This window comes from Oryctolagus cuniculus, chromosome 16, assembly GCF_964237555.1.
Source record: "Oryctolagus cuniculus chromosome 16, mOryCun1.1, whole genome shotgun sequence".
Lineage (NCBI taxonomy): Eukaryota > Metazoa > Chordata > Mammalia > Lagomorpha > Leporidae > Oryctolagus > Oryctolagus cuniculus.
The window spans coordinates 40,039,835-40,052,388 of record NC_091447.1 but is presented as its reverse complement, the minus strand read 5'-3'; the positions used below and the strand labels follow the sequence as shown (position 1 = coordinate 40,052,388).

Sequence of the window (12,554 nt, the reverse complement as noted above, 5' to 3'; positions counted from 1 at the left end):
ACGATAACCACTGATGACCCTCTGTAAGTTTAAAGACCTTTCCTTAGGCTTCATCCCCTTGGTCTCCGCAGCACCTGACCCACTTGCTTGCTCTCCCTCAGCTCTGCCTCAGTCCACGCCAGCTCTCCACTGACAGCTGTTTATTCTACCCATACTTCTTTCTGCCACCTGCAGGTGGGCGGGTGGGCTCTCAGTGCCATCGATGGTCTCCCCAGCAGCCTGGAGGTCCTGCTTACTCCCACAGGGGACGTGGAGGACCCTCGAAGAGCACCTAAGGGCCATCCTCTGCAAGGCTCTGGGGTCAGGAAACTTCGCCTGGTTCTTCATCCCACCCTGGGACTCCGATTTCCACATCGGAGTTTGGGTTCATGCCTGTGCCCAGCGGCTCCACTTCCAATCCAGCTCCCGCTAATGTGCCTGGGAAGGCAGCAGACGCTGGCCCGAAGGCATGGGCCTCTGCCACCCAGATGGGGCTCCTGGCTTTGGCCTGGCCCGGCCCTCACTGTTGTGGCCATCTTGGGAGTGAACCTCTCTTCCCCATCGCTCCCCCTTTCAAATAAGTAATAAATATATAAATACATCCTTAAACCACACTGAGGTAAGTGGAAAGATTTCTTTCCCTCAAAATCTCTTTTCTAAAAGTAACTTGAGCAGAGGCTACTCATTAAAAGAGAGTGGAGTGGTAAAGGAGAAAGACTTTCACTTTGGGAAATATTTGTGATTTCTGCAACATAAACTTGTACTTTAAATTTTAAAAAAGTCAGCCACCATTCCTTTGAGATAACTAGCAGACTCCACAAGCACGCACTGGTACATCAATACAGGGGACAGCCCTCGTGACTCACCGGCACACATCAGCACAGGCGGACGGGAACACACCGGTTTTGTGCACGGGAAGCAGAGATCTACTTGGATACTGTCAGACACAGTGGGACAAAACAAGGGCCTCTGCCTGGAACACAGACGACGGGGCCACATTCGTGGCCGACACTGAGGTTGTGACTGCAGAATCCGCAGTCCGTTTTCCACTAGCTTGCTTCATCTCCCCTGTCAGTGCCTCACGGTTTTGTTCTCTCAGTCACACACTGTTGCACAGCTTCCTGGGGAAGCATCCTGTGGCCGACGCTAGCTGTGCTGCCATTTCAGGCTACAAGACAAGCCTCACTCCAATCCTAAAGTCACGGCCCCTCGCTCAAGCTCTACAGGCTCCCACCCAAAAGCGACTCTCTCCAACAGAAGTATACATTCTCTGTAACATTTGACTTCTCTTCTGCTCCAGGAGCTGAGCCCATAAAACAAGCGTTATCCAGGGGAGAGGAGCTCATCAAAAATTCCCAGGAAACAAAGAGGTTGCGGGTCTGCTTTCTTAACTACATTAAAGACTCAACAGCTCTTACTCAACCTATCCCAAGGTTGCCATTTTTTTAGTGGGGGGCCTGTGTTTACATAGTTCCCTGGTCTACTCCAAACTCTCCCTAACTGCAGGAATGTGCCATGTTTACCACATCCCCTTTTTTTCAGTTGCAAATGTACTTCTAAAGCAAGTATTCTAATTGCCATTCACTGAGAAGTCAGGGAAGACTTAGGTATTTTGCAAATCAATTCAGGAGGAAAACAGAAAACTTAGTTAAGCAGATTTAGTTGAGGTTAAGCTCAGCAGGCCAAAACATACAGACAGAGCCAACCACTCACCCCTCGGAGTGTGGTATTGTCATGTTAACAACAGCAAACAAAGGGCCCAGCTGAGATGCGGGAAGGTGACCGGTCCCAAGGAAAACTGTGATAGTGGTAGCCTTTTTAAAGACCTACCTGGAGGGGGGACTCAGAGGTTTAAAGGAATTAGGTCACTCTAGGTCATTTGCATTTTCCTACCCAAATCAGACTAGAAACATAGAAAAGCTTTATTCCTACAAAGCATGCGACAGAATCACATCAACTATACTACTTCCTAAACTATACTGTATACAACTATACTACTTCCTAAAAACATGGACATTAACCTGCTAAAATGGTTTCTGACCATGGAAGGGTGAGACAAGCCTAGGGCTGCATCACCAAGAAGGGAACAGGAGAGCAGGTCTGGAAGGAGACCCACCGAAGGCAGTCACAGCTCTGCAGGATGAAGCCCCCAAGCCAGGCCTCTAAGAATTCACAGGATGCTGACGGCCAGCAAGAGGGCGCACAGGGCCCGGTCACTCCCGCCCAAGGAAATCAAGCTTGCAGAAGCTCAAAGCGTGGGGGCACTTCACGTGGTAATTACCAACACAATGAAAACAGCACAGGCCCTGTGGAATGCTCTGAAGCACGGGGGACCACCAGACTAGTAATTAAGCCAACTGCATATGGCAGAGTTCTCCTGCTCAAACTTGAGCAGTCCTGCTCATTGCAGCAAAGCAACTGGAGCGCGGCACGGAAACAAGAAACTTCTGAGCCTTAGCCCCAGCTCGGATGCCACGCCTGGCAGCCCGTCCTCACCACACTGCAAACCAGGACGCCAGCGACTTCCAAGGAGTGTTAAAGGGGATTAAGATTATGAAATAACGCGAAGATGAAAAGCACGAAGTGCCAGTCTGTGTCGTCTGCAGGGAGCTCAGCAGATTCTGCTTCTGCAGAAAACAGGTTCCTGCCACTTTATGCACCCAGGGGTTTTGAAAACGGTCACTGCTGTTGTGCCCGGGTGCCTTTCGCTGGACAACCGGTCGGAAGCCTGCCCGGCGTGCTGTCAGAGTGACAGGCTGCTGCAGCAGGTTGCAGGGGCCCTGACACTGAGAAGAGATGATGGTGTCTCTTCCAGTCAAGGGCTGTGTCTAACAGCGGGGTAACACGCTGGTAAACAAAGCTGCTACCGGCACCATCACAGACTCAGCACCTTAAGTAGAAGTTTTTAAGACTCTGACTAGTTGGGGCTGGCGCCGTGGCTCACTTGGTTAATCCTCCACCTGCAGCGCCGGCATCCCATATGGGTGCCGGGTTCTAGTCCCGATTGCTCTTCTTCCAGTCCAGCTCTCTGCTGTGGCCTGGGAAGGCAGTGGAGGATGGCCCAAGTGCTTGGGCCCTGCACCCGTATGGGAGGCCAGGAGGAAGCACCTGGTTCCTGGCTTCGGATCAGCGCAGCGCCGGCCATAGCGGCCATTTGTGCATTTGTGGGGGTGAACCAATGGAAGGAAGACCTTTCTCTCTGTCTCTCCCAGTGTGTGGGATCCTTAGATCTTAGCTCATGCGACCTTGGGAAGTGCCAAGCGCCAATGGGGATGGCAGGTTCCCCAGAAACAACTGCAGTCCTTACTACTTTGCCAAGAGGGTTGGGCTCTCACAAATGCAATAGTGAATGTCAAACACAGTCTTTAAAGGTTCATTCTAAAAAGCAAAACAGAAGGTTGTTACATTAAGGGGACCAATTATATTCATTCATGGTGAATTAGGTCTAAGAAAAAAAAATATCAACTGTCTTAATGTTATGGTCTGGGATAAAATTTCCAGGGACAGAACTGTACAAGGAGATCAAAAGTGCTTCCCCTTGGGGCAGGCACTGCGGCCGCGCGGGCTAAGCCATCACACCCCACATCCGAGTGGCTGAGACTGAGTCCTGCCTCCCCTTCTCATCCAGCTTCCTGCTCACGTGCCTGGGAAGGTGATGGATAAGGGCCCAAGTACTTGAAGGGTCACTGCTACCCACGCAGGAGACCTGGATAGAATTCCTGGCTCCTGTCTTTGACCTAGCCTAGTGCCAGCTGTTGCAATCATCTGGGGAAGTGAACCAGTGGATACAAGATTCTCTCTCTGTCCCTGTGATTTGCAAATAAATGAATGAACAAAACAAAGCGCTTCATCTTTCACAGCTTGGGATAAAAATCAACACAAGGTGCTCTGCAAAACTGTGTTAACAGATGACCCAAAAAGTGTATTAAGGATAATCAGGAAGCTAATTTAAAATTCATGTCAACACTTTGTGTAAGGGCGGCAGCACTGTGACATAGCCAGTAAAGCTGCTGCCTGCGCCACCAGCGTCCCATATGGGCACTGGTTCGAGTCCCGGCTGCTCCACTTCCTATCCAGCTCCCTGGTAATGTGTCTGGGAAAGCAGCAGAAGATGGTCCAAGTCCTTGGGCCCTTGCACCCACATGAGAGATTGGGAAGAAGCTCCTGGCTTCTGACTTCGGATTGGCCCAGCTCCAGCCATTGTGGCTATTTGGGGAGTAAACCAGTGGGTGGAAGATTCCACCTACCTCGCGCCGCCTCTGCTTCTCTATAACTCTTTCAAACAAATAAATATAAAAAATAAAAATAAAAAAATAGTTTGAGTAAAATATTTCTTGATATATATAACTAGAAATAAAACTATTAATTTTACATAATGTGATTTTTATGTATTTCTGTGTAAATAAATGAAGCTTTTAGAAAGTAGGCATTTGACTTTTCCCCTTATTTCCTTGAAGGAAACTGTCATAGAATATCACTTTTGGAATTATCTCATTAAAAATGAACAGCACCTTATGTTTGATACGGCCTCATGGCTAGATGTAGATTCAAACAATTCTAATATTTCCATTTCAACCTTTCAGTAGCAGTGTGAATAATGACTTTCAAGAATCCACAATTAGTATGATTTTGCAATAATTCTGAAAACCCATTTTCTAAGTGAAAACTGGTTAAGATTTCTAACAGTGAGGACAAGGTGTATACACAGAAAACGTGGACGGGGCCAGAACATGAAATCTGCTGCTAGTCTGGGCGTCTCCGCACACTGGTGCCTGTGCTGCCTGCGGGACGGCACTGAGAGTTGGGAAGTGCACCAGCGGCACATCCAGACAGGCTCCCCGGCTCCCAGCAATGCTGCAAAGGGCCCTGTGTGCGGCCTGGCAGGCACTGCCCACATCCTTGCATCAGCAAGCTGGCTTTGGGCAGATGGCAAAGGGGCATCTCCTTCTAACGCGCATGAGGGCACCGGCAGGGATTCTTCACCTCCACGTTGCCAAAGTTAACTTGATGCTGATGAACAGTCACTAGTTTAAAGAGGTAAGAAAGTCACCAAATAAATGACCTAAAGGGGATGAAAAAGGAGAAGTTACCTTGTAGATCCCGAAGAAGCCCAGGTCTCGCAGGACGGAGAGCGCGCTGACTCGGGGCCCGGTGGTGATCTCCCCGGCCACCTGCAAGCGGATCTTGACGATTTCTAGGGGGTTTGTGAAGATCACCTGGGAGCCACCTGCCTGGAGAAGGAGAGGGGGTTCAGAATGAAGCAGGGCAACAGTGAGGTGAGAGGACGCGAGCGGCCAGCCCCACACAGCTCAGTCGCCCGACCAGTGGGGACTGCAGCCGGGAGAACAGCTGGGGTTCTGCCTGGGAGTTGTGGGTAAGGAATCCCCTACACCTCCTCAATGCGAGGATGAAAGGGACTACTGCTGGCCCCACCAGAGTCAGCACGCTACAGTGACAACGCTTCCTCGGAGCGTGGCTCAGACAACGGCCACCACGGGGCACAAAGCCAAGGGCAGGAAGGCGGACACGAAATGAGAAGCAGTGAGTGTGCAGACAGAGGGCCGCGGAGCAGGCTCTCGAAGGTTCCTGAACGCTGCATCTCATGATTCCTGCAGTGATCCAGAAACTGCCAGGGGACGCGAGAACTTAGGGGAAGACTACTTGTTTTCTCTAAAGAAGTCAGGGCAATGATCCAATACCACGTCGTGGAGTTACAGATCCTTATATTTTATTTATGCATTACCTGTGTATAGAATCGCTCTTCTCACCTAAGATAAACAGTATGTCAAAGGAGAAAAAAGAATGCATTAAATCAGTTACCGCCCACACGTTGACCGGTGTGTATTATTTCATTGCAGCAGTGGCTGGCTGCCATCAGTGAGACCCTGAACGTGCACGAGAAGCGAACTCGTAAGCCAGCTGTTTTGAAGCTAAGCCTGCATTCACTGTAAGCAAGCATCTTCACTCTCCTGTACTTCAACTCGTGGCTCCTTGTCACAAACAGGCTGAATTTCTATATCACTCATTCAAGCTGAGTAACATGCAGTTCATTAACATGCAGTTCAGAATATGTATCATACAGTGATGTCGCCACAGCCAGACCACAGAGGCGGTGCTGACACGGTGCAGTTCACGGGACGCCATCGTGGCAAAAGGCACTGAGTCTCCGTCGCACAAAACGACTCATGGTAGATCCTCTGCTCCTGGTTACCCCATGCACCGGGCACAGATGAAAAGCAGCCCCAAGGAAGGCTCCGATCCCTGAACTACAGCATGTAACAGCCGGAAGCATGAATTAGGAGCAACCTAAATACCCATGGGAAGGGAGGCACTAAACGAATGTGAGTATGTCCTTGTGCGGATATACTGCGGAGCCAACAGAAACGCGGAGGGAAAGCGCTCAGTACAGCCTGGTAAGTCAAAAGCCTCACGTTTAAAATGTGAGCACACCCCCCCTCCCATATCCACCGCCACAGAGAACAAAGGCTCCCAAAGGCTTCTGAAGTGACAGGATTAGAGACAGCTACTTTCTATTTTGCTATATTTCATACTTTTTCTCAGTAAGGTATGTGCTACTTCTATTAAGAAAAATATACTTGTATATAACTTACGTAATCCAAGTATCAATGTTGACCAGAAAAAAATACAAAAGTTATCAACTCTAAGTCAGACAGGATTCCCGTTTTTACCAACTCCATACCTTCGATCTAAAAACACCTACTCTTCAAAAACAGCCGAGCCCTTTCTGCACACGCTACAACAGGTGTGAGGGCAACGCTGTCCCGGACGGGTGTCCTTGTTTGTTTCCGCCTGGTTTCCCGTCTCCCTCATCTGGACCCCACGCTCTGGTCCACACCACTGTGATCTGCAGGAACCTGAGCCCCAGCCCCGGCCTCTTACAGCGCTGGGGGGCTTGGTGGGCCTGCGAGTGCGGAGCACAGGGAGGGCGCGCTGGGCGCTCTGGACCACAGCTCTCCAGACAACAAGAATCACAAACAGGAATCAAAGGCACAAATGCAAAGATGGTTTCATGCGGGTTGCAGCCGGCCTAAGGACTGGTACCCCAAAGCTCACAGGAGGGTGCGGCTGCCTCCACCAAGGGTCAGTGGACAGTTGCCAGAGAATGCTGAGCCTTGAGCTGAACAGAAGGAGGCAACCAGGCCTCCCCTGGCACTGCTGACAGCAGGAGGGGGCGAAGGGGCCCCGCGTCACACCAAGCCTCTATTCCTCAAACCGTCTCACCTACTGTGAAGACGAAATACGTGATGACTGCCCGGCGGCCAGCATGGATTCCACACAGAGCGGCTACGGCACACGTGCCGGCCTCACTCCTGCTCTCATGAGCGGTGGTTCTCCTTCCTGGCCTTCTGCAGCCACACCTGAGTCGGAACCGCTGCACCGGTCCTTCCTGAGCACTCTCCTGTGTGTCACGGCGAGCAGCACGCCAGTTCTCAGATGCCTGTCGGCAGCGGGCCTCGGCCAACCGGGCTTCCGCGAGGCCGTGACTGCCCACCCCAGCCTTCCGCAGCATTTCAGAGCCGCTTTCTGTGTTTCATAGCTGATTTCCTAACAAACTGTTTTTTTAAAAAACAAAGTCAACATTTAAAAAATTATATTTCATTTTTATTTATTTGAAGAACAGAGCAACAGAGAGACAGCAAGCGAGAGAGATCTTCCATCAGCTGATTCACTCCCCACATGCCTATGACAGACAGGGCTGGATCAGGCTGAAGTCAGGAACCAAGAACCCATCAGGATCTCCCGTGTTGTGGCTAGGACCCAGGCTTGGGCCTTTTTATCTGCTGCTTCCCCGTGGGTATGTTAGCAGGAAGCTAGACCAGTGGCAGAGGCAGGATCTGACATGGGATGTGGGTGTCCCAAGTTGTGCCTGACTGGTTATGCTATAAGACCCTTCTCTTGTAACAAACTTTCTTGACTCCAAGTGGTGCCACTATAAAAAGGTATAATCCTTAGGTACAGAACTGCCTTATTCTATCTTTATTAACTCGTATAAATGTTGTCAAGACTGTACCAGTGAAGAGCTATACTCAACTCCCTGTGTCCACGCCAACTACCAGCGACAGTTCTTTCAGAGGGGCGAATTGAGTGCTCACCACCGAGGATGAGGAAGACGCCGACACATTCCAGACAGCTGCGGGCAGGCGACGCCAGGACAAGCTCACAATGCACCCACAGCCTCTGACGGGCTCGGGGTGGTGGCTGCACAGGTCCCACTGGGGGGAGATGAGACTCCAAGGCACCAGGGCTAGATGCTTATCATGACTCGGTCTGGCCGCGGCCATCATGTGGCCCCTGAGCAGGGCGCTGCCTGCTGCCCCTCTGACTCCGGGTCTGTTATCCACTCACCGCCCCTCTGCAGACATCAAAGAACGCGGCATCAGCAGACAACACACAGGGACACCTATTGTGCACCACGACTGTGTCCCTCATCACCCAGGAGCTCTGGCTGTGTGAAAATGCTGGCGTTTTTCTTGGTGAGCCTTTGTCCCAAGTCGCTTCCCTCTGACTTTCTGGAATATGCAGCAAGTAGGACAAAGGGAGACTTTGCACACTCAGAGCGGCACATTTTGGTGGGGATGTTGATGTCTCCATGTGTCTCCTGGCATAGGCTTTGTAAGGGAATCCCAGTTACTATCTAAGACCTGGACGGATGCAAATAGAAACACATATGCCCATGACAGACTCACACCTGCCACCCAACCTCTTAGGTGGCTGTTCTTTCTCCAAACACCCGTGAGCAGCCACGTTCAGAGTCCATCATGGGAACTACAGCAGCACAAAGACAGTGAGAAAGCACTCCCGACCTCAGGGAACCTGACGCAAGGGTGGAGGCAACAACTAGTCATCCAGCATCCACAGGGGGCTACCAGGGCACGCTCTGCAGGCTATTTGTCTTCAGGGGCTTCCCCCAGTGTTGGCAGAAGAGGAACCTGAGGCATGGAGGGATTACAGCAACACAGTCAGGATGAGCTGGGCTCCAGCCAAGGTCATGGGAGACTAGGAGTAGCCCCACCAAAGCAGCTCACCTCTCACCGATCATGCCTTAGAGCACGCACCGGGATAGGGGGAGGGGGCCCTGCCCAAGAGGGGAACAGGGCGGCCTTCTCCCAGTCTAACTGATGTCCTCATGGGAGGAGGAAACGGGCTGTTTGGTGTTGGAGCCCAGTGGGTTAAACTGCTGCCTGCGACACAAGTTCAAGTCCTGGCTGCTTGGCTTCCCATCCAGCTCCCTGCTAATGCACCTGGGAAAGCAGCAGAAGATGGTCCCAGCACTTGGGTCCCTGCCACCCATGTGGGAGACCCAGATGGAGTTCCAGGCTCCTGGCTTTGTAGCCATTCGGGAAATGAAACAGCAGATGGAAGATCTCTTGCTCGCTCGCTCACTCTCTCTGTTATTCTGCCTTTCAAATAAATAAATCTTTAAAAAGAGAAGAGGAGGAAACTGAAACACAGACACGTCAGGTCACACAAAAAGACCACGTGGGACCCAGGGATGAGGGGCCACCTGCAGCCACGGAAAGGAGCCTCAGCAGGAAGCAGCTCTGCCAACGCCTTCCTCCCGGACTTCCAGCCTCCACAAACGAGAGGAACACATTCCACTGCTTACACTATGCCGTCGGTGCTACTCCTTTTCAGTGTCCCAGCCGACCAGTAGTTGACCCAGGGCTCATCAGCCAGCACACAGAGGAAAAAAAGGCTTGTGAGAACAGGTACTCAGAACACGTGACAAGAGCTAAGGTCCAGGAAAACCGGAGTGGCAGCTCCAGGGAAGTGCTGGGAGGTGGGAAGGCACACGGATGTAACACACAGGCTGATGACTCACCGGTGACAAGGATTTAGGGAGTGCAGACAGAGACACGGAACGCCACACTCACAGGGGAGATACACGCAGAACCACATCTGTCAAACAAAATTTCAACAAGGATGACACCTACGATAAGATCAAGCATTTGCCCAGGGCTGACAATGTGCCACAGGCATTGTGCTAAGAGTTTATATAAGATTTTTGTTTTTGGTTTTCATACTATCATGGGTAGGAATATTATTACCCTGGTTTTATAAGGAAACACTCGGGCTGAACTTGCCGGACACAGGTTTAAGTTGATTTGACACAGCAAGGGAAGTGCCACTTGGGTTCAAGGCCAGAGCCTCGGCAGCAGAGGGCAGAGGGCTCACTAGGGAGGGAAAGCCCTGAGGCAGGGATACCATCAGGGTTCTAGCAGACGGGGAGAGCCAGTCTACACTTCCAGAAGGGAAGGTGAGAAATTGCTGTTTATTAGAGCAAATAAGAAGTGCTGAGTGGCTGACACTGCGGTACGGCAGCTTAAGCCGCCATCTGCAATGGCAGCATCCCTTATGGGTGCCGGTTCAAGTCCCAGCTCCTCTACTTCCAATCCAGCTTCCTGCTAATGCACCCAGGAGATCAGTGTTAGATGGCCCAAGTGCTCGGGCCACTGCAGGCACATGTGAGACCCAGAAGAAACTCCTGGCTCCTGGCTTTGCTCGGGCCTAACCCTGGCTGTTGCGGTCACTTGGGAAGGATCTCTCCCTGTCTCTTTCCCTCTCTCTGTAACTCTTTCAAATAAATAAATAAACAACAACAAAAAAAGGCAATGAAACTATGTTAAGGATCACAGATGAGAAAAAATGGAGTGAGAGGAGGTGTCTAACACAGCCATTCGGGACAGTCACATCCCGTATCAGAGTGCCTGGTTTCGAGTTTCAGCTCCACTTCCGATCCCAGCTTCTTGCAAAGGTATACCCTAAGAATCAGGTGATAGCTCAAGTGCTTGGGCACCTGCCACCAATGTGGGAGACCCAGACTGAGCTCTTGGACTCCAGGCTTCAGCCTGGCCCAGCTACTTGGTAGTAGCTGTCACAGGCACTTGGGGAAGCTAAAAGAGGTAGGGATAACAAGCTATGGGTAAACAAAACAGCACAAGCTCCAGGTGGACAGAGAGAAGACAGAGTGTGAAGCCTTTGTATTTGCTTTAATGACAGCCAAAGAGTTGGGAGGTAATTTTGTTGTACAGCAGAAATTAACTATTGGTGCCCTCACTACTTAGGCCTCCAGGACAAGGACAAACAATCAAATGGAACAGGATTTGGCACGAGGAGACACGCCTGAAGTTCTGATGCCTAAACCAAAACAAGAAGGAGAGACCCCCTTGGCTTCCCCTGTGAAATAATCCTCTGGCTGTCCACAGGTCAAAGTGATGCTAGCCTGCTGGGCTACACAGACGAGATGAAGTAGCTGACGACATGGAACGGTGCACCTGCCCACCCATGCTGCTCCCCAACACACAGTGCGTGGAAGACACAGCAGGCCGCCGTGGCATTTCTGCCCCCAGGCAGCAACTGCGGTGGGTTCTCTGTTGAGAGCTCGCTGTGTGCACACATACACTATAAATGAGAGATGACTGAATGACATGTGGATCCTTACCTGGGCTACTACTAGGTAATGAACAAGAACTTGGGCCATCCTCCACTGCCTTCCTGGGCCACAGCAGAGAGCTGGACTGGAAGAGGAGCAACTGGGACTAGAACCCGGGGTGCTGGTGCCGCAGGCAGAGGATTAGCCTAGTGAGCCGGGGCGCCGGCCCGCAGTATCTTTATGTTTAAATAGTGCTTCAGGAACTTATGCAGCGTCTCCCAGAGAGGGAACAGTGTCCCCACCATGGACCCCAGTCACTCCCCCCCCCCCCCCACTTTCCTCACTTTCTCCATGCACTGGCTACTCCTACCATTCTGACCTTGATGGAGCCTACAGCCTGTGGCTTCTAGGTTCTCCCCACGGTGGCCTCTGTACTGGGTGCTTCCAGGCGGCTCTCTGACTGGTTATGCTACACAGAAGTCTGTCTCTCGGTCACACCCCTCTTGTGGACAGGTGTGTTTTCACAGCTCCCAGGGGGAGGTAGGCATGTTGAGATTGTCTCTTCAGCACACTGGCTCCAGTGTGACCAGGAAGCAGAGCCAGGATGCTCTGATTGAGTACAGCCCTGCAAACGCCTTCTCTTCTGTCTCTCCTCTCAGGAGGAAGCCAGACTTACACCTGCACTGTGCTGAACTGCACAGCCTCTGCCTTACTTCCTTCTCTCTCCCAATCAGTCTGGCACAGGTCTCCCACTTCCGGCCTTCGTGAGGATGCGGAACGGAAGTGCAGAACTCTGTTCAAGGCGGAGACAGACTGGGAACTCAGGCTGGTGTGGTTTCTGACCCAACTTGGAGCCACGGGGGTGGTTTTCCTATTATCAAAAAGCCTTGTGTTCAGCGTTTCCTTGCCTGACCAGAGCCTGTTCATCTGCTCACAAGGACTAGAATTCCCAGGACTTCGAGAGCCTTTGTCAAGGGAGAGAAACAGGATTCAGAAAAACTCAAGTATAGCAAGAGGACACGCTTTTCCAGGAACAGCATAATTAATTGATTTTCATTAGACACATCAAATTCTTCCTTCTCAGTAAATCGTGAGGAAAACAGGCTGGTAGGTGGTAACATGCCCACATCATGCCAAGTCTGCGTCCTTGTGGGATACTTTAGACTCTGAAATGTGGAAC

General features: G+C 51.3%; 1 protein-coding gene across 5 annotated transcripts in view; it reads right to left on the bottom strand.

Moving 5' to 3' along the window:
• The window catches only part of SLC25A13 (solute carrier family 25 member 13), a 189,909-nt gene that overhangs the window by 24,907 nt on the left and 152,448 nt on the right, over positions 1 to 12,554 (bottom strand). For all 5 annotated transcript variants that reach the window (XM_051852956.2, XM_051852957.2, XM_070059810.1 and 2 more), the window contains one exon: positions 5,070 to 5,210. In XM_051852956.2, the coding sequence (XP_051708916.2) occupies positions 5,070 to 5,210 (141 nt within the window). The remainder of the gene's footprint in view (positions 1 to 5,069; positions 5,211 to 12,554) is intronic.